The sequence below is a fragment of the Lagopus leucura genome, unplaced genomic scaffold, assembly GCF_019238085.1.
Source record: "Lagopus leucura isolate 7727_CA_CO unplaced genomic scaffold, USGS_WTPT01 Super-Scaffold_100004, whole genome shotgun sequence".
Classification (NCBI taxonomy): domain Eukaryota; kingdom Metazoa; phylum Chordata; class Aves; order Galliformes; family Phasianidae; genus Lagopus; species Lagopus leucura.
Window position 1 is genome coordinate 33,052,030 of NW_024962264.1, and position 24,263 is coordinate 33,076,292.

The window sequence follows — 24,263 nt, forward strand, 5'->3', positions numbered from 1 at the left end:
CAATTGAAAGTCTATTAAAGAGTTAATCAACCAGATAATTTCAGCATATGCTTGGAATATTCCAGCATCTTTTCCCAGTTACTCTGACAGATCAACTAGGAACATGCTAATACTGATAAATCTTAGTCATTTATAATACAGCATTCCATGTAAACCAATCTAATTAATACCATCGCCGCAAAATAAAGAAAAAAAGAGAAAAAGAGAAGAAAACCAGCACCAGGATGGAGCCCACTCAGTACTGGCTGCTGGGCACTAGCTACTAGTGGCTATACGCTGTCCTCAAGAGAACATAGGAGGTGGTGTAAATCTGTTGACTTCATTCAGAAGCAATATTCTGTGTTACCAAAGCAGCCATACTACGGTCGTGGCCTCGAAAGGTCAGGCAGGATGTGAGCTCCATTGTTTTCCCTATTGCACAAACACAATGTTCAGCCCTTTGGGGTAGAGCCCCTGTCAAACATTTGTGCTTTTTGACAATGTGTTCTGTAGGATATTTGTTTTCAGAGTTGCAGGCTGTACACATATACAAAGACAGTGCAAGAGAGGCATGCTTACCACTACACCTTTCTGCAGTGGTTAGACAAATGTATGATTCTTTAAAAAATGAGCAATTCACAATAATTGTATTTTCAAGCTGCAGATAACTAGCTTTGTAATACATGTAACAATGTCGTTCCCCTGGGATGGCACCTCTTTCCTTTGACAATGTGGTCTTAGGTTTTATTCCAAATGCATGTGTGTATCAAGAGCACTGACAGATCCTGGCACTCAGTATGGCTGGGTTTCACCCCTCCATACTTAAACCTAGTGAGAGTATGTGTGGTTTACAGGAAATCTGTCCCATGTTTGTATTTACTAATAAGTAAATGAGGAAGTTTCTCATCTGAAGATACCTTCACCTGGAGAAGCAAGAGTGGCAACTGCAAGTGTTACACCGGGGAAAATAACAGCATTGTATCTCTTGGTCATAAATATAAACTGAGCAATGCACGTCACTGGGAATAAAGCTAGGCTAACAGGCTACCTACTAAATATGCTACTGCTATCAGTGAAAAAGGTGAGAAATAGTTGCAGCTAGGAAGGAAATAACTACCTCTGATCCGCCCTGACAGCAACTTGACAAATGCTAATCGGGACACCCGCGCCACTCACACACTTTATAAGGCTGGTAAATCCAACTGCGGGACATGTGAACAGAACTGTATCCCAGGTTTCTGGATGCACCACTGTGACTGTGTGCTCCAGCTGGAAGAAAGCCAACAGTTCTTCAGGATTCCTTAGCATCTTGAGGTAATTTTAGCAGAACAAGAATCACAAAAGCATCAGTGAGTCCTGAACATTCCTCCAGGACAAAAAAAAGAAAAAAAAAAAAGAAATCTCTTTCTTCATATAAGTCCATTGAAACATTTCATATAGCCCTTTTAATCCCTCTTAACAGATTTGTTTTATCACAGAGAGAGGAGCTAATCCTCTCCCACCTGTCTTTATGATACGGAACCATAAACAAGAGCAAGTACTTTTCATTTGTTAAGCATTAACCTCCCCCCGGATAACACTATCACCCACACTAGAATTAGTGTAATGAAGCTACCTTTAGCCCAACACATGAACTCTCCAATTTTCACCCTAACAATATATTCTTGCAGCAAGGAACATGGAAACTTAACATGCTTCCCAAACTCATCTCTTAGCACAGTTTTCAAGGTGCTAAGCAAACACAGACCTGAATCCCAGCCTGCAGAAGCTTCCCTTTTTCCTTCCTCACAGACTCTACATGAGAAATTTCAGCACTCTGCTGCATACAACCAGATGGCCAGCTTGTTCAAATCCATCAGTGACCTATACAATTAGGTTAGTAGGTCAGCTGAACTTCTTGCCTAATTACACATGTCCAATCCTTTTACACACCAAGTGCCTTTTTTTTTTTCTTCCTCCAAAATAAAAGTGATCTGAAAATGGTCAAAAAATCATTATCATTTGCACTGTAACAGCAACTGGACCTCAGACAGTCTGACTTGTGGAAAGTAACCTGAGCAACACTGACAAGTTCTGAAGAACTCAGTCTCCCAGTCACCAAAATTTCCATTACCATTTGGCAAGTCTGTTCAGCTCCTTACATGACACTGTATCTCTAGGTGGACATTCCAGTTACTGTATTGTAGGAAGTAGAACTGACCATAATGCCTGACCACTTTGAGCAAATTTAAAATAGCTTCTGTCTCTCCAAGTCCTGGAGGCTTCTTCGTGCATCTGTCAGCTTGCTTAACGCCACCACCCCCAGAAAGACACCCACTTGCTCTCACGTGATCCTAATAGGTTCTTACATCACAGAAATCTGCCCGAGAGGACACATACACTTCCATACATTAAGGCAATCAATCCTGAGTTCTGAAGGACCCAAGAGTAAACTCAAATATAGATATACATCAAATACAAAAGATAGAGCATCTACAACAATCTGTTACTTCCACTGCCTCAACACTGCCTTCCCTAGGTTCACAGCACTTAGAGTAACAATTAAGACATACAGTGAACAGTTATCTTCTGAATCTGCATAGGTCAAATGTTCCTCCTAAGAAACTGCAAGTCCCCACTTCAGGTACTTGGCTGGAAACGAGAGGCAGAGGCCAACAACGTATATTTCTTTCCTCGAAGAGGAAGAACCTGCACCATTCCAAGCAAGCTTACTCAATGCAGAGCTGGATTGTATCCAGTTATGGAAATGTGCTTGGCTCAGTATTTTTGATGGTCAATACATAGTCTTAAAAACAGTCTTATCTGACCAATGGTGACTGTTTGACAAGGATTTCATTGTCTCTCGAGGGCTGTTTGCAGCTGCCACTGTTGGAGAAGTATCAGTGATAAGGAAGTAGTTCAAAGTGAGTCACTTACTCCTCAGAAACATTCTTTTCTTGGCTTTGGTTCATCTCAAGAAGAACAAATCTTGGAAAGCAGATTAAAGTACACACTGCCATCCCACCAGCTTCCTCTCCTGTAAGTTCTGTCATGTTTACATGCAGGATTACCAACTGTATTCCACAAAGCAAATGGTTTCTTAGAAGCATTCATATTACAATTTCACTGCATACCTTGAAGAAATCATACAAGCCATTCAATAAAGAACACAACTTCCAGTCAGCTCAGACAACACTGGATCGAGTTCGATGGAGTTAGATACAAAAGCCCAGCTTACTCAAATCATCAGCGTACTGCGAGTTACAACAGCTTGAGTATGACAATTCAAAGCAGCGAGATTTCAAAATGCAGTGACACGTTTGTCAGATTATTACTATGCTCTTTAAGTGGAGTTTCTCTAGAACCACTTTCCTGGAATACCACGTGCAATTACATCCCTTTAATAAACCTTTTGCTTTAAAAGAATTGCGAGGTTTGCCTTGACCCACACGGACAGAAGAGTGAATGGGGAAACCTCTTAATGAAAAGCTTTTTTGTTGAATACGTGTTAAATGGCCACAAACAGCCGTGACACTTGGGTCACCCTTAAGAGCCTTTAATTTAAAGACAAGGTAGACTCAGTTGACATTGGGAAAACTATGGGAAAAGAGCCAAGCAAGCCACACACATAGGTACGTTCCCATATGCATACACAACCTTCAAAGCTAGCAAGCTGCAGAAACACAAATGTTGTTTTATATCCTGCCTCTTGGTTTTTATTTAGATTTGAGCTTAATAGGTTCATTGCTTCAACTGACATACAATTTAACCAGCCAAGAAGTTCCATGGAGGAAAATTTAAAGTACTTTTACATGTTAATTTGGAATTCTTTAAAAAAGGAAAAAAAAAAAAAAAAAAAAAGAGAAAAAGAAAGAAAAACCCTTGAAGTTATGGTTTCCTCCTTCACAAATGAATGTCCAAACGCTGTTAAGTAAACAGGGCCTATACCTCCTGGCACCGTCCAGCACAATGCATACATCCAATTGCAAAACCTTGCTTGACAAGTAGTTAGCAAACTTAAAATTAGGTAAACTAAACTAGAGCACAGACTAGTGGTTTTGAAGTAACAACAGGAAGTTACTTGCTACCTGATATCCCACCAGGAAGGAAAAATAAAAATAGAAATCAAGAACCCAGAATATGCACGAGTAGCTCACAACTTCTTGTTGTAACAAAAGAACTCAAGAGCCATTTTCATTAATTAATATATTTTCTGCATTATAGTTAACATATGTACTTTCTTCGTGTCATCCTTATTTCGTTAAGTATTGATATTTTGTTATATCAGACATGAGTACATTTTCAAAGTTTTTTTGCAATAAATATCATAAAATAATAGAGATTCACATAATAAATATTCTTTACAATAAAAAAAGTTTTAACAGACTTTTGTCTTAAAAATAGTTGGGATTCAACTTTGTGTTTTATACATAAAATATACAAAAAAGGACCACAATTTGTGGCTAAGGCAATAAAACAGGGAACAGAATAAAATTATAAAGTACAGAGCAGAGCTAAATCCACTAAACCAAAGGATCACGAGAAACATTAAAGATTTGAGAACATTTAGGTGACTCAATGACACCTGAAGGCTGTCTGGATACATGAACACCACCAACTTTAATATCAGCATGATACTGATGGACTAAAACAACAGGAGAAGGGTGGAGTGAGCAATATCCTTCAAACATTTGACAGCAAGAGAAAAACAAGTACAGTTGCAGCCATAATGTCTCCAATGTGAAGATCTACACAGTGTAGCAAAAACCAAAGTTGTGTTAGGAAAGAATTAAAAACAAAGCAATAGGAACAATTGGCTAACTCTCAGGACTGAGAACATTGCAAAAGTCAAAAAAGGAGGAAAACAAACAAACCAGAAAGCAGGCTGCTTACTGAAGAATCAGGCCTTTTGTTTGGTAAAGCCTTACATCTCTCTCCGGAAAGAACACAGACAAGAAGTTATTTCACAATCCAGCTCACTCATGAGAGTTATTCCGTGGAGGTACCCAAGGGGGTCAGAGGAAAAAAAATATATAAATTGCTGAGAATGAAAAACATCTTTGGGAAGATATTCAGAGCAAGAAGCTGCAAGAGCCAAATTAGCCCTCACTGTCTCTTTCAGGAGTGGTTCAGTTACAGACTCAGAAGACCCTGCCAAAGTGGGTGGCAGACACAGATACCAAAAGTCCACACTTACCAAAGAGCAGCAAATGACTATACGTAAAACACTCCACACTCAGTTGACTCAATTACAGGAGGAGAACAAAGATTCAAAGGGAATAACTTGTGTTTTTGAAGGAGGGGGGGGTGAAAGAAAGCAGCCCCCCTTACGCACCCCTAAAGGGGGGAAGGGAAGAAAAAATATTTATATATCAGCTACAACCTGAAAAATCAAAAGTTGGAGGAAGTAAACCTCCCTCCAAAAATCATGACGGCTTGCCCTGACCCCGGGAGGGGCAACTCTCCAGTTTACAATAGACAGTGTTGGAGTTCTTGCATCGGCAGCCCGGACGATTGACGCGGTCGTAACACCCTCGACACAGTTTTAGGCATCCTTTTGCAGGAGGGTAACAGAGCAAGCAAGGCAAAAACAAGGACATGGCTCCCATGCACAGGTACCTAGAACAGCAATGTGACTGGGAGCAAGAGCAGGGATTATCCGCGTATGAGTCCCCTTCATCGTCGTTAGAACAGTGGTAGAAGATCCCTTTGACCAAACACATGCAGGTGCCATACTCCACCATGCTCTCCGCCGAGCACAAGCACTGCCGGTTGCAGGCCAAGCAAGAAGGCAAGGCCCTGGGGGCTGTGCACTCACCACACTTGCACTTCCCACACTGTTCGCAGATAAACTTGTGCTGCGTCAAGTCCTCTTTCAAAGGACCCTTCAGATCATCTACAATCAGCGACGACTGCTTGGGTTGCGTCTGGATTGTCCGCTCGGACCTGTGGCCCGGCCACGATGCAGGTGACCGTCCCAACAGTCCTTGCTCCGAAGAAGCACTGCTGTTGCTCCCAGAGCTGGCCGCGCTCCCCGTGCTGGTTGATCTGCTCAAAACAGGGACCCTCGCATTATGCTGATGTGCCACGTGCCCCACGTGGCTGGGTCTGTGTTCATAATTGTTATTCACATTAATCGGTATGATCTCATGAGTCCTTTCGTGCTTCTCTTGCCTCGGTGCTGTCCGCGGACCAGATTTTTTCACCACAGATGGACCCTCAGTGTAATCATTGCTGCCGCGGATCGCCTTGATCTGGTCCAGCGACAAGATAGCTGTAGGCTGGCTCTCCCGCTCGTACTCCAGCCGCTGCCGGCTGTCCAGAGAGGGCTGCTGAATCACCACCAGCGAACCACCACTGCCGTGCTGGCTTTGGGGCTCCATCTGTAGTGATCTCTACTTCTGGCATTCAGCAGGAACCTGGCATGCATCTGAAATCCTACAATAATAACGAGAAGACAGGAGGTATAAATAAACATTGCTTGTGTACATATATACACGCATACACAAGATCAAGCACAAAAGAGGAACAAAGAACAGGATGCTGTCTGAAAATAAAAATGCTATAGCAAACCACAAATTGCCCGAGCCACCTGGTGCCGAACTCTTTCAGCAGGGGATTACAGCAACGCTGAGGATCTGGCCAAAGTCCAGCAGCGAGGAGAGCCCGGGCATGGCATCATAGGTGAGGAATGCTGGAGGAGACCCCTCGCCATTAAAATGAAAACTCAGAAAGAAAATAACTATAAAAATCACTATTAACCTGTGCACTAACTTGGCAAGCCATACAAGTGCGTGCTTCTCGCGTGCTACTGAACTTGGTGTCTACTTAGCAACACAGTTCTGCCTGCCCCCAAAACTAAGCTGGAAAGGGGAAAAAAGCACTGTCAAGTCAGCGCTCTGCTGGCAGAATGAAGGGCACACACAATCCTTGCATTTCTGCCTGGATCTACAGCACCAGAAAGCTGAAGAGATCTGCACTCCATTGCATTTGGGTACAGCTCCTCCTGGAAGCAAGTGTGCACACAGCAGAGCCTCAGAGTAAGTCAGGTGGACAAAGCATTTCCTACAGAAATTCAGCATCCAAACCTTACAAAATTAACATCTTCAGATACTTTCTCACCAAAGGGCAGAGAGTGAATATGGATACAAGAGTATAAGACAAGCTAAGTGTCTTAGCTAATCTAAGCTATAATAAAGTTCTTCACTGACTCTCTAGCTAAAGTGGATGAACAGATCCCTTCGTACAAGATAAACCAACCAAAAGCTTCCCAAACACAACCCTCACAGTTTATCTTTCAACTACTGACCCAAAGATTACAAACGCTGACCAGGAAAACTGCAGTGACAGCACTGCACCCGTTTAAGGGCTGCACGAGACCCACGTAAAAGCTGCCGCTCTTATACATAAAGCTAAGAAAATAAACTGCTTCCGCTTAAAAGAAAGCCCAGGACAATTCACTCCCCTTTCACCCCCACGAGGTGTCACACACAAACGCACAGTGGAGCGGACAGGCAGCACTAGCACACATGCTGCGGCCAGGGCAAGGAGCACGTCCCGCTCCCAGAGCGCAGGGCAGGCAGGCTCGCTGCAGCAGGTGGGGATGCATGTCCGCTGCCGACCACTCAGAGAAGCGGTACCCGTTCATAAGGATGCAAAAGTCCCCGCGCTCGTCTGCCCGGTAAAGATCGCAATTCATATTTAGGGTCAGCAGATGAAGGAAAAAAACATATGAAACGGTTCCACGCCACCGCGCTCTTTTCAATTCATCCCACACCACGAGCCGCGCTCTTCCCAGGAGCCGAACGCGAACCCGCGACACGCACCGAGCGTGAAGGGAGGTGAGAAGGGCGAGACGCACACGCAGCTGCGGCAGCCCGGATTGAGCTCCCGGGGGAGCAACACGCGATCTCCTCAGGAAACGCGACAGCCCCCGCTGCCTCCTCCGGGGGACGCGGACTGACAGCACCAGCTGCGGGCCGGGAGCGGAGAGAAGGTCAATCTCCAGCGTCAAAAGCGGCCGCCCCCCCGCCTGCGGCCAGGCGCACGAAGTAACACAGCGCACACGGGGCAGGAGAGCGCGGCGCTGCCCCCTTCCAGTCCCTCCCCGTCCCGCCCCGCTCCCGCGGAGCTCGGGCGGCCCCGGGCGGGCGGCGCGCGGCGCCCTCTGCGAGCGGAGCGGGGAGGAAGGAAGAGGAGGGGAATTAAAGGAAAAAAAAAAAAAAAAAAAAAAAAAAAAAAGTTATGAATGAAAACAAGGGCTGCCCCCCCTTCTGCGGGGGGAGGGCGCAGCCCGAGGTCGCCGCCGCCTCACGAGGGCGGACTTCCCGGCGTTTAAAGCGGCAGCGCCGGCACGGGGATTCCCCGCCGCCGGCTCCGGGGCCCCGCGCAGCCCCTCCAGGAGGCGGCCGTGCACTCCTTCTCGGGGCGCTTGGTCCCGCACGAGAGCCGCCCCGCAGCTCGGTCCCGTCCCGAGAGCGGACCCCAGCTTCCCGCCGCGTGGGTTCTGTCAGGGCGCCCTCCCGCCCGCTCCCCTCTTGCGGCGGCTTTCCCGGGGCACGGCGGTGCTGCAGGAGGCGGAGGGGGCGCGCGCGTGTGCCCGTGCCCGGCGGCACCTGCTCGGCTCCTGGCGCGTGCATGCCGCAGGCCCCCGCCTCCAGCTCCCCGCGGCTCAGACACCAGTCCCCAACGTGCTTCTCGCCACGCAGCCGCCGCTGACGGCGGCGCTGGCTGCAGCTCGGGCTGCCACAGATCGCGCCCGGCGGGCAGAGCACGAAGCCGCGTCGGGCGGCACCCAGCGAGCGCACCGCACGGCCGTCAACGCGCCGAGAAAGCCCTTTGCAGGCGCTCTGCACCAGCCGGGCTCTCTGAGCCGACCCTGCGGGTCGCTCTTCCTCCGCCGCTTCGGAGCTCATTCCCCGCGCCGCGCGCGGTCCTTGCAAACGGGCGCTGCGCCGCACCGCGCGGTCCTCGCCGCGGACGCGGAGCAGCCCGGAGCGCTGCGCTGCCATGTGCCCGCTGCCGAAGGCTGACACGCTGCGAGCGCGCCCGCACCCCGCGGCCCCCCTGCACCTGCCTCGGCCCCGCACGCCCGCGCTCACCTGAGGGCGAGGAGGCAGCCCGCTTCCCGAGGCACATTGGCGGCCGCGGCGCGGGGTCCAGCCCGGGCAGTGCAGGCAGCCGCGCGCCGCTCCGCGCCCTCCCGGTCCCGCCGCCGTGCCGGAGTGAGGGCGGCCGCGCTCCGCCGCCTTTCAGCGCGCAGCCCCCGCCCGCCGCCCGGCCGCGCCCCCGTGATGTCAATGTGTCACCGCGCGGCGCCCCCGAAATCCCGGAGTGGACTCCCGCGCCCTCCCGGGAGCTGCTCCCGCCGCTCGAGCCGAGGTCACGGCCGCCGGCCTCCTCCCTCCTTCCTTCCCTCTTTCCTTTCTTCCTTCCCTCCCTCCCTCCCGCCGCGGCCCTCGGGCGAGCTCGGGGCGGGGCAGCGCGGCGCCGCTCGGCACAGCCCCGGCCCAGCGCCTCCCGGCACGTGCTGAGGCCGCCCCCCCCCCCCGCCCGCAGCGTCAGGTGGCGGCACCGCCCGGCCGGCAGGGGGCGCCCTGCAAGAGGGCACTGCACGGCCCAGGAGGGTCCGGAGCTTCGTGCCCCGCTGCGCTCCGTCAGCCAATGACTTCAGAAAGCATTATGCTTATAATCCGTTACCCTTGTACCCATCCACTGGATGGAAGACCGCTCTTTGCAGGCAGGTACTGAAGCACTGGGGATTTACAGGGCTCACTCCTTGGCCTCACTGCCCTCCCAGGCCTGGCTCTGCAGATGTCCATGGGAAGTTTGGCACTTGTGGCCTTCCTACTATGATGATGGAGAGGGCGCAGCAATGCCTTCAAAGCCATTGTTGCCTTTGCTTAATGCTCTCTCTAATACATGCTATTGTTTGAGTAACTACAGAGCATTAAAAAGCAACTATACAGAGAAAAATCATGGAACGACTAAGGTTGGAAAAGACTTCTAAGGTCATCCAGTCCAACCATTAACCCATCCCCACCATAGCCACTAACCATGTCCCTCAGTGCCAGGTCCACATGGTCCTCTCCGGATGGTGACTCCATCTCCTCTCTGCGAGAAAAAGAAATGATAGAAAAAGAAATCAACATTTTGAGAGTTATAAACAATAACACAACATACTGGGATGTGTGAGACTGTTAGTACCTGGCTAACCATGCCCGAAGTCCCCAGCCTGGAGCACTGCAATCGGCTTTTTGCAGTCTTTCTCAGGAGACTGATATTCTGCCTCATTTTGTCCCAAAGCAAAAAATAAAAACACATTAAGAATACGCAAAGCAGCTTAGGAACCTTCACCCAAAAGCAAATCATTGTTACAGTGCCAGTACAAAAGTATTTTGCTGTCACATCTGTCTGCCCAGACCACACTCTCACGGTTCAATTGCATTAATCTAAGATTAACTAATCTTAATCTAAGATTGAGTTAATCTAGATTAATTGCATTAATCTTCACTAGGCTTGTGAAGAAAATGTCCAGGCTACACTTTTTGTTTCTGCTACTGTACTAAAAAAAAAAAAAAAAAAAAAAAAGGCTTCAACCATGAAATAAAAACATTTTTGCATTAAAGTTATATACTGAATATAATTACAAACTTAGAAGTAGTAAGAACAGGCGACTGATAAACACAAGCCACAAATACTGTCTTCCAGCTACAGAGGTTTCAGTGACATCAGCATGAAAATCTTAGGTACTGCCACAAAGATAGGCCAATTCATCATTGATATTGCTAGGGGAATTAGGCAGTGTGATTGCCCACCCAAACCATGCTCACCACTGTGAGCGGAAAGCAAAAAGCTATTTTCACTGAACCCCATCTGAAATTTGTGGAAACTATCGCTGCTCAAAATAACAATAAACCCTGCCGAACAACAAAAATTACTGTGGAACTGTAGTGCTTTGTAGGCCAGTACACTACATTTTAGATGTCTTTAGAAACAGCATTTCTGTATGTGTGCTCCATGCAGTAATTCTAATAGCAACATCGACTGTAGGAGCATCAGAGGCAGCAGGAGGCAAACTGCAGGCAGACTGCAGGTAACCATGCCGCTGGGGCCATACAGCCAAGAATACTGCACCTAGCAACCAGCTGTCTTCTCTTAGGAGGCAGAGTGCTTTTTTTCCTAGGAAACTGCTATAAAAACACTGCTAAACACCTTTTTTTTTTGCGCATCGCTAAAGCAGGTACAACCTTAAAAAGCTATGCCAAGCGTAACAGCTTAATTTTAGAAATACAATACAGGGCTTAAACGGGTGGCTAAAATAATCAAAAATACTGGCAACAGTCTACTATCACTTGGCACCAGAATCAACACTCCATTGAAACAAGGCAAAACCCTCCAGTTATATCAGGAGGCTCTCCACACATTCAAGCAAACATGCCTGCATCTCCTGCAAGTCATCTCAGATTTTTCTTGGAAATGATAGCAGTAAAAACTTTCATTAGAAAATGGAGAGCTAGAATTCTGGAGAATAAGTTGGCAACTTGGAAGAAGACTGACACACCTTATGACTACATTCTGGCACAACCTTGCTTTGAGGATTGACAGACAGACAGGAATCCAAGCTGTCCTGCAGGGAGCCTCTCTCTTATACTGACAATTAAAGGAGTCAATAGAGACCAGCCCTCTATGCACAGAGTTAATCCTCATGACAAACCTCTGAGAATTAGGTTCAAGAGACTGAATGATCGCTGATAGTCATGATTCAGCCCCTATTTCCACTTTCACTTGCGGGATAACTACAGATAATCTCCTCATTCTGCAGTCTTGTAGTGCTTCTCCCTGGTAGTGGATGGCTCATTTTTGTTTGCTTGTTTGTTTATTTTTCCTAATCCACACTTTCCTAACTCGCTTGATTGACTTTCATAGATTGTGAACCACACCTCTGTAAAGGTGAACTGTGATCCTCCCGCGACCTGTAATTAATAACAATGCTTCCATCCCATGAATATATAATATGAGTACCTTTATATATCCCCCAAGCAACATCTAGCCCATACTAAGGCACACATCCCAACTGAGAAGGGGGATGCATTCTCGGACCACACATCAGCACCTCACGCCTCCTCCTCAGCAGTATGAGGTTGCTTCATCTGCAAAAAGCAAAAGCCGTCCCATCTATCCTCACACGGTGTCATTTCAGACAAAACAGGTGTCCAACAGCCTATGCTTGAAGAATTCGATATTTACTGTTCCCATCACTCATCTTCTTTGGTGATAAGTATCTTAAGCCAATACGGCTTTGAGGAAACTCAGCAGAGAAAGTGTTTATCTTTGCACAAGTTATTTGTCAGTCACCTATGAACCTTCACAGCTGTAACAACAATTATAAAGTTATACAGGAATTTAAAAGCAATTAAAAAAACAACAATGCAGATTAGCATCTAAAGCCAGATACAATTAGAAGCAAAATTGCTGTGCCAGTCTCCTTACCTGTAGAACGTGTAAGTCATGCATTCACCCGTGCTGTGCAGAGGGAAGCTTGCAGAGGCTGTGAGGAAGAGCTGGGCTCTGCAGCTCCAAGGCCTGTGTGCGTCAGAAACACAAGAAAGTACTTTGCAGCTATCAGCACTGGGAAGCTCAGGACCCACAGTGTGCTCAGGGAATCTCTGAAATGGAGTGCAGTGAAACTGTGTGCTCTTGAGGAGAAGAATTCACCAGCACTGTGAATAGCTGTTGAGCACTGCTGTACTAATTGGACATTTTCCTATCAGCTCACTGGAAATCTCAGCAGCCCTGTCTGAAACATGGCATGAAATAAAGATGTTCCGAAGAGCCGAAGTGAAAATCATACCTGCGATAGTGGAGGCACACCTTGAAAGACACAGTGAACCATTCCAGGGTAGGAAAGAGAAAGTGAAGGAGGTTGTGAGGTTGTGTTTCCGATCATGCTTTCTGCTAGACAGGTTGACCTTTATCTGAGATCAAAGGGACCAGCGGCTGGGGATTTCTCCAGCTACCGTGCAAGGAGTGTTTTGAGAGCTGTGTGAAGAAGCGCAGCCATGTACAGCCACTGCTCTGTGCTGTCAGTGCACGGGCTGGGAGCAGGCACACAGGAAATTCTCAGTAGCAAATACAATCTTGACTTTTCTCTTTAGAAGATAACATCAGTTTTTCTTAGAGGCAGATAGTACGAGGCAACAGCCAGGCGAACCTCTGAGAACAAAGGACTGAACCTCAACTTGAACCTGCTTTGTGAACACGTGAACATTGAATCAAAGTGCAGGGGGAAATGTTGCAGAGCGAGGGGCTTGCTCCATACCCACTTTTAAAGCTAGTTGAAAAGAAAGAAAATCCAAAGGTTCAATAAGTTTAGAGTTTGGCAATGTGCTGCTCTTCCCATCTCTTGCATCAAATCAGACAAACCAATGTTTTCAGTGCATATTTCTCCCAGACAGTTCTGTGCTGGGGTTAGAGATACAACCTAGGTATTTCTAGATCTCTGAAAACAAAATTTTGTAAATGAAGTTTTTTGAGAAACACCGGGGTAGGCCGCAACTCAAGTAGCACCTGTATCACTTTTTAGCCTTCCCCTGTGATATTTTGTAAGGCAATCTTGCTTTTGCTGTGAAGAATTAGCAAAGTAACTTTTGCTGCCAAAAATGCAATTGAAGACAAGCAGCACTGAAGAAAAGCTGTAGGAATGACAGCACATCTGCAGAGATACCTAACAAGAAGCAAAACTGTTTGCTCTTCAAAGCACAGTGTGTCTGTTCACTGCTTGCTATTCGCTTGTCCTGTAGGGAACTGATACATTACTTTTCCCCTTCAGAGAGCCACATTTATTCGCTTTCTGTTGAGTTTCTCTCTCTCTCAGAGAACTCTTTTAAGACCTTGTGTCTAGCTGCTGCACTGATTGTCTGGCCTTAACACAAGATGATTCAGTGCAAGCAGGAAACCTGAGTAATTTAATTTCTTTAACTGCATGAATTTAAGTAGTTCCTTAAGCCTGTTTTTCCTTTTCTCTTGCTTTCTCCTACAGCTGAGTTAGGTAACAAACAGGTAGAGCTACAAAGCTTCTCACAGTGGGATTAAGCGCTGTCGATCTAGCTGCGTAAGTATGTGCTGAGAGCTGACTGAAAGGAGGTGGCTGTTTTAATTATAGCTGATAAAATACCAGCCAGAGGAAATCCACCAGGTCTGAATAATAGCCTTGCTCTTCAAAAACAACCGAGGAACAAACCTTTCCCATTTCTGTTCAAGAAGTGGCCGCTCCCTGGGTGTGGACTGTATTATCACAGGAAGAGCGAAAGCTCTGTGCTAATTCATAATTCAAAGACATTGCTCTGTGCGTGTTTTTATTAGCTCACCACTTGTGGAGACTCGGCTATTGGTACCTCAGTACATCTCTAGGAATGCCAACTGTTGATCAGGTTGTGCAATCTGTCACCGCCTGCTAAAGGAGGTCTCAGGAGCAGCATTTCCAATTTGATTTGAAAATATACATGGAAACCTGAGACTGCTTTTAGCAAGAATGATGGGGTTGGCCTAATGAACACAATTTCTTTTGTTGTTCTCGAGAACACTGTGTCAACAACTAAGTTCAGATTCCCTCTGCAGCTGCAACAGCTTCTGTAGGGAAGCTGTAACTTATGTCTATGTCACATTCTTGGTTCTGCTTTACCAATTGAAAGCTATTTCAATGAGATTTTAAGATACAGCCTTCAGTTCCCTGGAATGCAAGAAGGGAGGAAGTTTATCCATGGATCCCTCAAAAAGAAGTTTGTACTGAGAGATGATGGTTTTTTTTTCACTGACACCTCTTCCTCTGCACCTTACTACTGGTAATAGTGCTTATGGAAACACATATCTAGAGAACCAATTCTCCCATAGACAGGGCACTGTCATGGACTTGGGGCCAGAAACTGGCTGCAGGAAAATAAACGTGCCACAGAATGTCCTTACAGGCACACACATGCATTTCTGGCTGCAGCATCATCCCCTTCAATATGCAAGTATCTAGGGATTTTGACTTCTCACGGGGAAAAAAAGGAAAAAACAAAAAGAAACAAAAAAAATTTCCTTTACTCTTTTATGGCTGAAAAGACATGGAAGAGATCTCTCATCCAATAAGACAATTATACAATATCATTTTGATATATATATATATATATATATATATATATATATCTGTGTGTGTGTGTGTGTTTTTCTGGTCTTCTTTGAAATATATTATTTTGTATTTATCAATTCAAATATTAAGCGCCTTATGTGTTTAATGTGGTTTGTTGTACTTTGCTTTCGCTACCTTAGTGAGAGCTTTCTAGTCACATCTTGGCATTTTTCTTCGCAGTAACAACTATCTGACCAGGAACAGTGAGCACCAAACGCCTGACTGTGCCTTGGGAAAGTGAATGTTAATCCTGGCTCCCTCTGGGATTCATGAAGAATTCTCTGTTTTGGGCTTATCTGTGTGTTTGCTCTGTGCTGTAGTTACTTATCTAATATATCTATATATTCCATCTATACATAAATATTAACCCTCAAGGGCTTTTGTTTCGAAACGGTCTGATTTCTCTTTACTTGACAGTAAAGAACATGTCACTGCACATACCACAACGTTACTGATGGAAAACCTCGTTTCCATTGCGGTGGGAGACAGGCCAGGGATGACACAAGAACTGTGCTTCTCGAATTGGGCACGGGCTGATAGGAAAGTCTGCTGGGTGTCACCCAGAAGAGCACGACACACTAACAGGTACATGTTACAACACCAAAAGCTGGGGGTGGAGGTAGGAGAGGTGTTTCCCTCTTAGACTTCCTCAGTAAGTTTCTTTGGAAACTACAATGTTTCTTATTTCTTTCTCTGATTCATTAGTGCTGGTCTTGAGAAGCCAAAGAACTTCAGTGTGTGAAGACCGCATCTCCTATTGAAACATACACTCTTTACAGTATCTCAAAGCCTAATCAGCATCTCGTATCTATTGCTTCCCAAGTTCAGGAAACTGAAGCTCAATGGTTTTGAAAATTATTCAGAAAATGGGGTAACTACCTTCTGAAACACCACATTAGCACCACCACAAAGTGAGCATTTTTGGACCACTGCTATACTTAAGTATTATAATAATAATTCACGTGGCTGGTGCTTTACTGTTGCTTACAGCTGGTTGCGTATGGAATAGTCTAGCCCAAAAGAAAGATCTGAGTAAGTAGAAAAATATGAAGTGTGCCCCATTGAATGATTAAGAACTTTATCCAATGGAAGAAATGAAAAAATACAAAATGCATTGCCTTTTCCAGCATTCTTACTGAGCATGTTCCCACTGGCTTTTGTCTTAGCTTAGAAATGTGGACGTCACTGCCTGACTGAACTCAGTGTTTGCAGTTATTTCCTGTCCTGTTGTTAAGTAAATAAAGAAAAAAAAAAAAAACAACCAAAACAGCTCCCTAGTGGGCTCCACTCTGTTATGCACAGCAGACCAGCCAGAGACCTCAGAGTATTCAAAAAGGCCTTCAGCTTCAGCAGATATTGGGGTCAACTGCTGCTTATGTCTGTATCTCTTAAAAGTAGTGAGACAGCTCCCATTGCCAGGAGTAGTTTTCTGCTCTGTAGAGGATAATTATCAAAACATCAGTCTGTTAGAACTTAAACACCACTCTTTTCCTATAGCTAAGACTGCTTTTCTAATGTTTCTCCAAATGCCTAATAACAAACAAACAAACAAACAAAACAGAAGCCTATCATATTCTTATACATATAAGACACGGTTTTCCACATATTGCTACCATATTCTGAGTTTTTGATGCAAGTATGGTACAGATTGCCCATTGGGACCTTCGAAAGACAGTGGTTTTATCACATAAATCAATGGGAAAAAAGCATGAAAAGTAAACAAAAAACAAAAATTTCAAAGCTGGATTGGTGTCAAGAATTAAAACTATTTACCATTCTTTTCTAAACTTGCCACACACACAAAAATAATTTGAGTCAATTACAAATACTCCCATAGACTCATTAGCTCCTGTAGACTTAATTTTGCAGGGTGCCAATTGCTTTAAAAAAAAATAAAATCTCAGCACTTAGAAAACCAAAGAAAGAACCAGTTGCTTAGGAGTTTCTCCTAAGGCAGGAAGGGAGAATTAACCTCCTGGGGCAGATCTTGAAAACGTTGTCTTTTACAAGAGTTATTGAAACATACCACCGAAGCACTAAAAGGTACCAAGTAGATTCTGTGGTAGTTATCATTCTTATTGGATTACATTATTAATATCACAATGACAATAATCTTCATACCAGTTTAAAAATGGGCATTTGAAAACGTTGCAGAAATTTTTCAAGTACGCAAAAAAATTCACCTGCAGGGACTTACACTGACTTCTGGATATGATATCCCTATCATATCAAAAGAGCAACATTCTAAAAGGAACATGGATACCCAAGAAAGAAGAGCTTGCAGCCAGTCTTTCACTTTGGGGTAAGACTGGGAAGTCAGACTGGCAAACAGAGATATGTCAATAAAAGCCTATTTAATCTCAAGTGCATTTGTAGGTTCCTTGCCAACTGATGCTTGGAAACCCTGCCTGCAGCAGCAGGGTTGGAACTAGATTGCTTTGACATCTCTTCCATCTCAAGCCATTCTGTGATTCTATAGCTTCTGGAGGTTACACATTTTCTAAATTATATGCATCTGTCATGCACTGTTAGTTATTTGGATACCAATATGTATACTAGTTTATTCCTATAACGATGTGAGAGAGGTAGTGAATGAAAACAATTTATTTCAACTTTGCTCCCTGTGGAACAGCTAAACTGTAAAAATTACGGGTAGTATACATAGAGTGCTGTTGGACCATTAATTCTATTACAACCTTAGCCTTCAAATTAAAATTAAAAAAAAAAAAAAATAACCACAAGATTTCCTCTGTGCGTATGATCAAGTGATCTCTTATGACAAGCAAAGTCAAAATGGTGAAAAAGGAACAGACAACCTTCACCAACCATTTTAAGAACATGAAGAAAAATGTATTTGAAAGGTAAGTTGAAGAATAGGCTCCAAAGCAAAGCCGTCCAACAGCAGAGTCCAGCCAGAATTCACACGGTTCTTCTTCGTCCTTTGACAAGCTGCATAAGCTGCAGGAGAGCCTATACTTACTGCCACTCTTTCAAACTCTTAGGAAAAAATAAAAATTAAAAAAACACTGGAGTTCCTAGTACTGTGGACGTTATCGACATTAAATGCATTTTTAATATTGGTAAAAAAAATTGTCATATCACCTCTCTGAATAGTAAAATTAGTGGACAATGCTTTAGCTCTTTAGAGCCAGTCAGATTTAAATGCCAGTCTACTGGGTCCTGAAGCAGGCCCATAATACAAAGCAAGACCCACAGCTTAGGAAACCTCATGGACGTTCAGTGCTAACACGATTGGCATGTTGCTTTGTCTTGTTCCCAATAGATTCCCTGACAAAGATAATTACCAAAAAGTGAATCTCTGAGGAAAACAAAAGGAGCTTTTCGTGAAGTATTTTACAGTTGTAAGCACGAGCCAATTCTTACAACATTCAATACACACTCATTGTTTCCAATGGGAAGTTGGATTGCACCCTATTTTGCAAAACCAAATGCAGTATAAACTTTTTCAATGTACTTTTTCACAATTTACTCTCTCGGAGGACTTGATATGTTTATCAGAAGAATGGTTTGGTCATAAGCAAATAAAAGTAGACGAGTCAAATCCTGACTGGACGACATCCTCATCCAGTTCTCTATGGCACAGCTCTCCCCCTGACTTTACAGGAAAGGATGCCTCGCTGATGGCTGGCGGATGTTACTGTGCAGATATACTGTTTGTTTGATGAAACATGCCATCTTTCAGATCACTTCCACATCACAAATGCTTTCAGCACTGCTTTATGCTCTGCTGAGCTGCATCTAGGAAGACGATCCCTTCTGACAGCGGATGGCAAAAGGAGGCAGAACAAGACAAGAGGAAAGGTGGAAAGGACAAAACCAAATGATGAGGAAAGCTCAGCAGAAGGAATAGATCAATAATGTTGGACTTATCTTTTTGGAAGCAATGCACTAAGCTCTCGTTCCACATTTCACAAAGGAAGCATGAATAATTCCTCTATTGTCAGCACTTTTCCACCATACTTCATACCACTGTGCTACAAGAGGGGAGATAAGTGAACAGCTTCTAGGTATAAAAGAGGCAATGACTGAGCTCCTGGAGGAGAACTACCCCTATGGTATGGTCTGTGCACTGCATTATTAGCAGTCATCAAATTAATCGCTGCATCTGTAAGCAACAGAGCAAACACAAATTGATAGGTACCATATATGCGACTGACAGACTCATAAACACACTGGGCTGTTCCCATGGCATTGCTGAGTCCAGCTGAGAGAAGTATGAATACTTTTGAACACAATTTTCAAGAGCAATGATTACTTAGGATATTAATATACCCAGCAGCCTTTCAAACTGCCACTTAATGTCAAAAGTGAAATGAGATTGCACTGGGAAGTTCACTGCCTGCGATAAGGCACTAGAAATCACTTGCAAAGAGGGCTTGTTTCACCAAAAGACGTGCCAAGGACAGAGCCTCCATTACTACTTTCAGCTCTCCATATCACAGCAAGACTTCAGTCAGACTACATTCTGTTCTAACTTTTTCTTTCACTGTTTCCCCACCCAACTTCACACAAATTCTTACAAAGGTTATGTACAGACTTGTACAAAATTGAGATTGACACTAGCTGCTGGAGAATTTCCCAGAGCAAGTTTAACAGAGATTATATAACATGTTAAATCTGTGTTGTTGTTGTTGTTGTTTTTAATACAGTTATTATACTACTAGTTTCTTCTTCCTAGCTTAACCTTCCAACCACCCTTTCAAATAGTTAACTGTGTTTTGTAGAGATTCAAAATCTGAGGATATTATACAGATCTTGTTTGCAGCCATTACATAACACAGGACAAATGTGTTACAACTGGAGGGTCTTAGCAAGTCGTAACAACTATTATTTTCTTTCTGTATATACTACTGTGAAAGTCCTGGGAGGTGGAAGAAAATCTTTTTTGCAGTTGATGTAAAAGCAGACACACAAAGCTAGTGCAGAACTTGACTTCTACTCTATTTTTTAATCAGAGATATGCATCCAGAGACCACTATGGGAAGCAAAAATGACTGAAATTGCTCCAGTGCATGGCAAGCTGTGCCAGATGAGAAGTCACTTTGTACATAATTTGTTCTGACTTCCAAGCTCCACAGGTTCTTATCTCACTTCCAAACAGAATTCAAAACCCTGATAATCCTGGTCTGCACAGCTCTGCTTCATCTCAGCTGTTGTGTCTCCTGGGTCCCCAAGATAACATAGTAGGATAAATTCAGCTTAAAATTACAGCACAATAGTAACATTAGAAGGCACTGGCTATACCCAAAACATCAGGCTAAAGAGTCCAATGCTGATAGAAATGATTTCAAGGTGTAGAGCACATCTTTGTGCAAAGCCATCTCCAAGACACCAAATCAACAGTTCTGAAAGGATACCCAGAGCAAAGCTGGCTGTATGTCGTTCCAAAGGAATCACCAGGCAAAACCCTGTTGCTTTTCTTGGACATTCTTGAGAGTCACACGCTTTTACCATGCAGTAACATGGAACTTTCTTTTTTAAAATAATCTATGGAGATTTCTTTTTATAGCATTGGGGCTTTTTTAATTTCAGGCTTAGGGTAAAACCTAAGGACTTTTAGGAAAAAAAAAGAAAAAAAAAAAGCCTAAGAGTTACAAACACCCCTCTTCTCCAGCTGATGCTCACTCACAAGGTTGATTTTGTCATCACACCACACCAGTATCTTCCTGAATTCAGAACGCATAACCCCAGGTTAACTTAAAATAGTCACTATGGCTACACCAGGGTGGATGCTTAAATGCAAACTGCCTACAGCTTGTTTGGTCAGTATGGCAGACCTTGCCAGTAGGAATGGCCAAAGGAATGGCCCAGGGCATTGTCTCAGTTTCTCCTGAAGCCATTAGGCTCTGTGCAGCAGAGTGCAGAGCAGTGCAGAGCAGTGCAGGGATGCTACTCCTCCCAGCGCTCTGCTTCAGCCCCTACAGGTGCTGTTCTGGGACCTTACTCCAAGTGTCCCACAGTTGAGAAGTCAGTTGCACTCTCTTGTTTCACACGGCCCACAGTTCTAACTTCACATCTGCTTAGCATGTTCTTTTCCACAAAACAACCATCTCCTATCACAAGATCTCAGGGGACAACCAAGAAAACTTCCATGAAAAACAGCAGGGAGGAAAAAAACATCCTGCTGGAGGTACTGGATCCTTTTGATGGTTACAAATACTTATAGGAAAATAAAACTTTTTTGAGCTTAATGATGTACTGTGGGCTTTCCTTCCCCATCTCATTGCTTTTCCCGTAGAGTTTAGAAACAAACAATGAGCAGACTTAGAAGGAGGAAGTTTTCCACACATGCTTTCTATTAATTTTATTTCCTCCCCAGATTTTCTTATATTTTTACTCACCAACATTTTCCTTCTGTTCTCATTGAGGAAAACAGGCAGAATTCTCCTCCTTTCTCCCCTAGTTGCTACTAAAGTTCTGGAAGATCCAGAAGACATTTCATTTATTCATTTATTAAAAAAAAAAAATAATAAAAAAAAATAAATGTTTCTTGCAGCAGTGCTGGCTGCTGCCAATGTTGTTATAATGAAATATTTCCAAGAGGATAAGAAATCTGTAAAAATACCATGATTTCATTCCGTTCTAGCCATAACAGGTACAAGCAATGCACGGAAGTAAGCCATAGCACTGTACAGGTTGGCTCTGCTTTATACTCTAATAAAATACTCCAGTAAAAAGATGACATCAGAAGATGAAATCTGGGGACTGTCTCTCACCTCAGGGACAGAATTCCATGAAGGTCATCTCTCTGCACTACCCAGAGACTTTGAGACCAATGCAAAAGCCAGTGGGTTAGGCCTAGGAGAACTTAATCATAGAATCATAGAATGGCCTGGGTTGAGAAGGACCACAATGATCACCTAGTTTCAATCCCCCTGCTACGAGCAGGGTCTCCAACAAGCAGACCAGGCTGCCCAGAGCCAAATCCAGCCTGGCCTTGAATGCCTCCAGGGATGGGGCATCCACAACCTCCTTGGGCAACCTGTTCCAGTGCATCACCACCCTCTGTGTGAAAAACTTCCTTTTAATATCTAACCTAAACCTCCCCTGTCCGTCCCTGTTTAAAACCATTCCCTCTTGTCCTATCACTATCCACCCTCACAAACAGCTGTTCCCCCTCCTGTTTATAAGCTCCCTTCAAGTACTGGAAGGCTGCAATGAGGTCTCCCTGGAGCCTTCTCTTTTCCAAGCTAAACAATCCCAGTTCCCTCAACCTTTCCTCATAGGAGAGGTGCTCCAGCCCTCTGATCATCTTAGTGGCCCTCCTCTGGACCTGCTCCAAGAGCTCCACATCCTTCCTGTACTGGGGCCCCAGACCTGGATGCAGTACTGCAGATGGGGCCTCACAAGAGCCGAGTAGAGAGGGACAGTCACCTCCCTCTCCCTGCTGGCCACCTCTTTTTTAATGCAGCCCAGAACACAGTTGGCCTTCTAGGCTGCAAGCGCACACTGCTGGCTTACGTCCAGCTTAATCTTGAATTTTATTTTACTTTGAAAGAAAGAAAACATGAATCATAGTCTCAACTTAAGTACTTGACAGAGTCGGGTTCCAGTAGAACATCTGCTAATCCAGCACTGATGAGGTTAATGAGATCAAAGCCAGATCCCACTGAGAGTTTAACAGAGATGCTTCCTAACACAGGGCAGAGTGACTACGGCTCCATTTTAAGGTCACAAACACACGAAAATCAGCATCAAGATGACACAGATCAGCCCTTGCTCTGATTATGCTCTCTATTCCACCCCTTTCTGCCTCCCACCAACTCCCTCAGCCCCTATCTCTCCAAACTAAAATCAGTCAGTGTTTGATTTCAGGGCAGTTATTCACATGATCATCTTCAAACATTTTCTCCATCTCCTCTCATCCCTAGCCTCTACTAGGCAGTGAGGGCTCTTCGGGCTCTGCTTCAGGCACTTACCTTCTTACCCCGCAGGCAGAGTGACCCAAAAGTCCAATCCCTTCAATTCCGTGATTCTGCAAAAAGCTCAGACCCGCAGCAGTCAAGTACATGGGGAGCAACTCTCCCACCATCTTCTTTTAATTCTCCCCAGCAAGCAAGGAGGGGTCTAACAAAGCTCTATGCAGCCAATTGTGTTATCAAGGCACTTGGCACTACCAGCTGACCCTTGATTGCTATTCATGCCTCGGGAAAATAAAACACTCTTTTGTAGTGAAAGTGTAACTGGTTACTATGATGCATTACATTAACAAAAGCAGCTTTTAACCAAAATTATGGATGATGAGAGCCTGGATGTGGGCTCAGACCAAGGTAACCAGTTGTTTCTACACATTTCAGACAGCTTAACCAAGATTTTCACAACACTAAGAAAGAGGTGGATGAGTTATGTTACATGTTTGTAGAAAAAACGTCAGTGAGTTCTGTAAACCAAATTTCAAGGATTTTCTGTTGCAGGAATTGTTGTGTGGCCAGCACCCTGTGTACACAACGGCCAGCACTGCAGTAACCTCAATATTCACAGTGTCTCTGGTATTTTTGTGCTTTGCTTGAAACTTACATAGAATGTTTTCATATGCTTTTATATTTCTATTTTTTCTTTTTTCTAATGGTACTGCTTATTAAAGAGCATAACTATCTGAAAGGTAGTTATCTGTTGGGTAGAAGGATAGGGTTTGCTGATTTGATGGAATAAGCACCATTTAGGTGGTGAGTAAGCATTTTGGCACATTAAAAGTTATCTTTGTGTCCTAATCTACTCAAGCACTCCTTGGCCTTCACACCTGCAGCCCTGTTATAGGGATCCCTAACTCTCAAGGCAATAGCTCTCCATTAAAGCTGCAGTTTAAAGCCCAGGTTTGGGTTGTGGCAGTGCAGCCAAGGGGACATTCACCTGAAAGGAGCCCGATGGCTTTGGTCACCTCACCATTCTGCACCCAACACAGCCAGCTCCCAGCTAACACAGCAATCCAAATGCCGCAAAATGCCTCACACATAACTCCATGAGGCCAAATGAACACATTTCATATCCTCAGCTTTGGGAAAGCTTGCTGACAGGGAAGTTGCTTTCCATAGCATTAAGCAGAGAAGGCTGGACGGGAGCAGCTACCCTGTGTGAAACTTGAGGCTCTCTCCAGCAGTGTAGAGAAAAGACA

The 24,263-nt window shown here is 44.5% G+C and overlaps 2 protein-coding genes across 3 annotated transcripts in view; both read right to left on the bottom strand.

Annotated features, from left to right (window-relative positions):
* Positions 1–3,648: 3,648 nt before the first annotated feature.
* On the bottom strand, positions 3,649–9,145 carry SPRY1 (sprouty RTK signaling antagonist 1). Of its 2 annotated transcripts, none has more exons than XM_042870954.1 (2): positions 9,060–9,145; positions 3,649–6,396 (listed from the first exon to the last, which is right to left on the bottom strand). In XM_042870954.1, exon 2 carries the CDS (start codon positions 6,339–6,341, stop codon positions 5,385–5,387), a length of 957 nt encoding a protein of 318 aa, XP_042726888.1. In that variant the 5' UTR covers positions 6,342–6,396; positions 9,060–9,145; the 3' UTR covers positions 3,649–5,384. The 2 variants fall into 2 exon arrangements, with proteins under 2 accessions (XP_042726888.1, XP_042726889.1); XM_042870955.1 differs by lacking the exon at positions 9,060–9,145 and adding an exon at positions 7,785–7,984.
* Positions 9,146–12,516: 3,371 nt separating this feature from the next.
* Positions 12,517–24,263, bottom strand: part of SPATA5 (spermatogenesis associated 5) — a 197,055-nt gene continuing 185,308 nt past the window's right edge. The window contains 1 exon segment of the mRNA XM_042870617.1: positions 12,517–12,626. The gene's annotated coding sequence lies outside the window, so the exon portion shown is untranslated.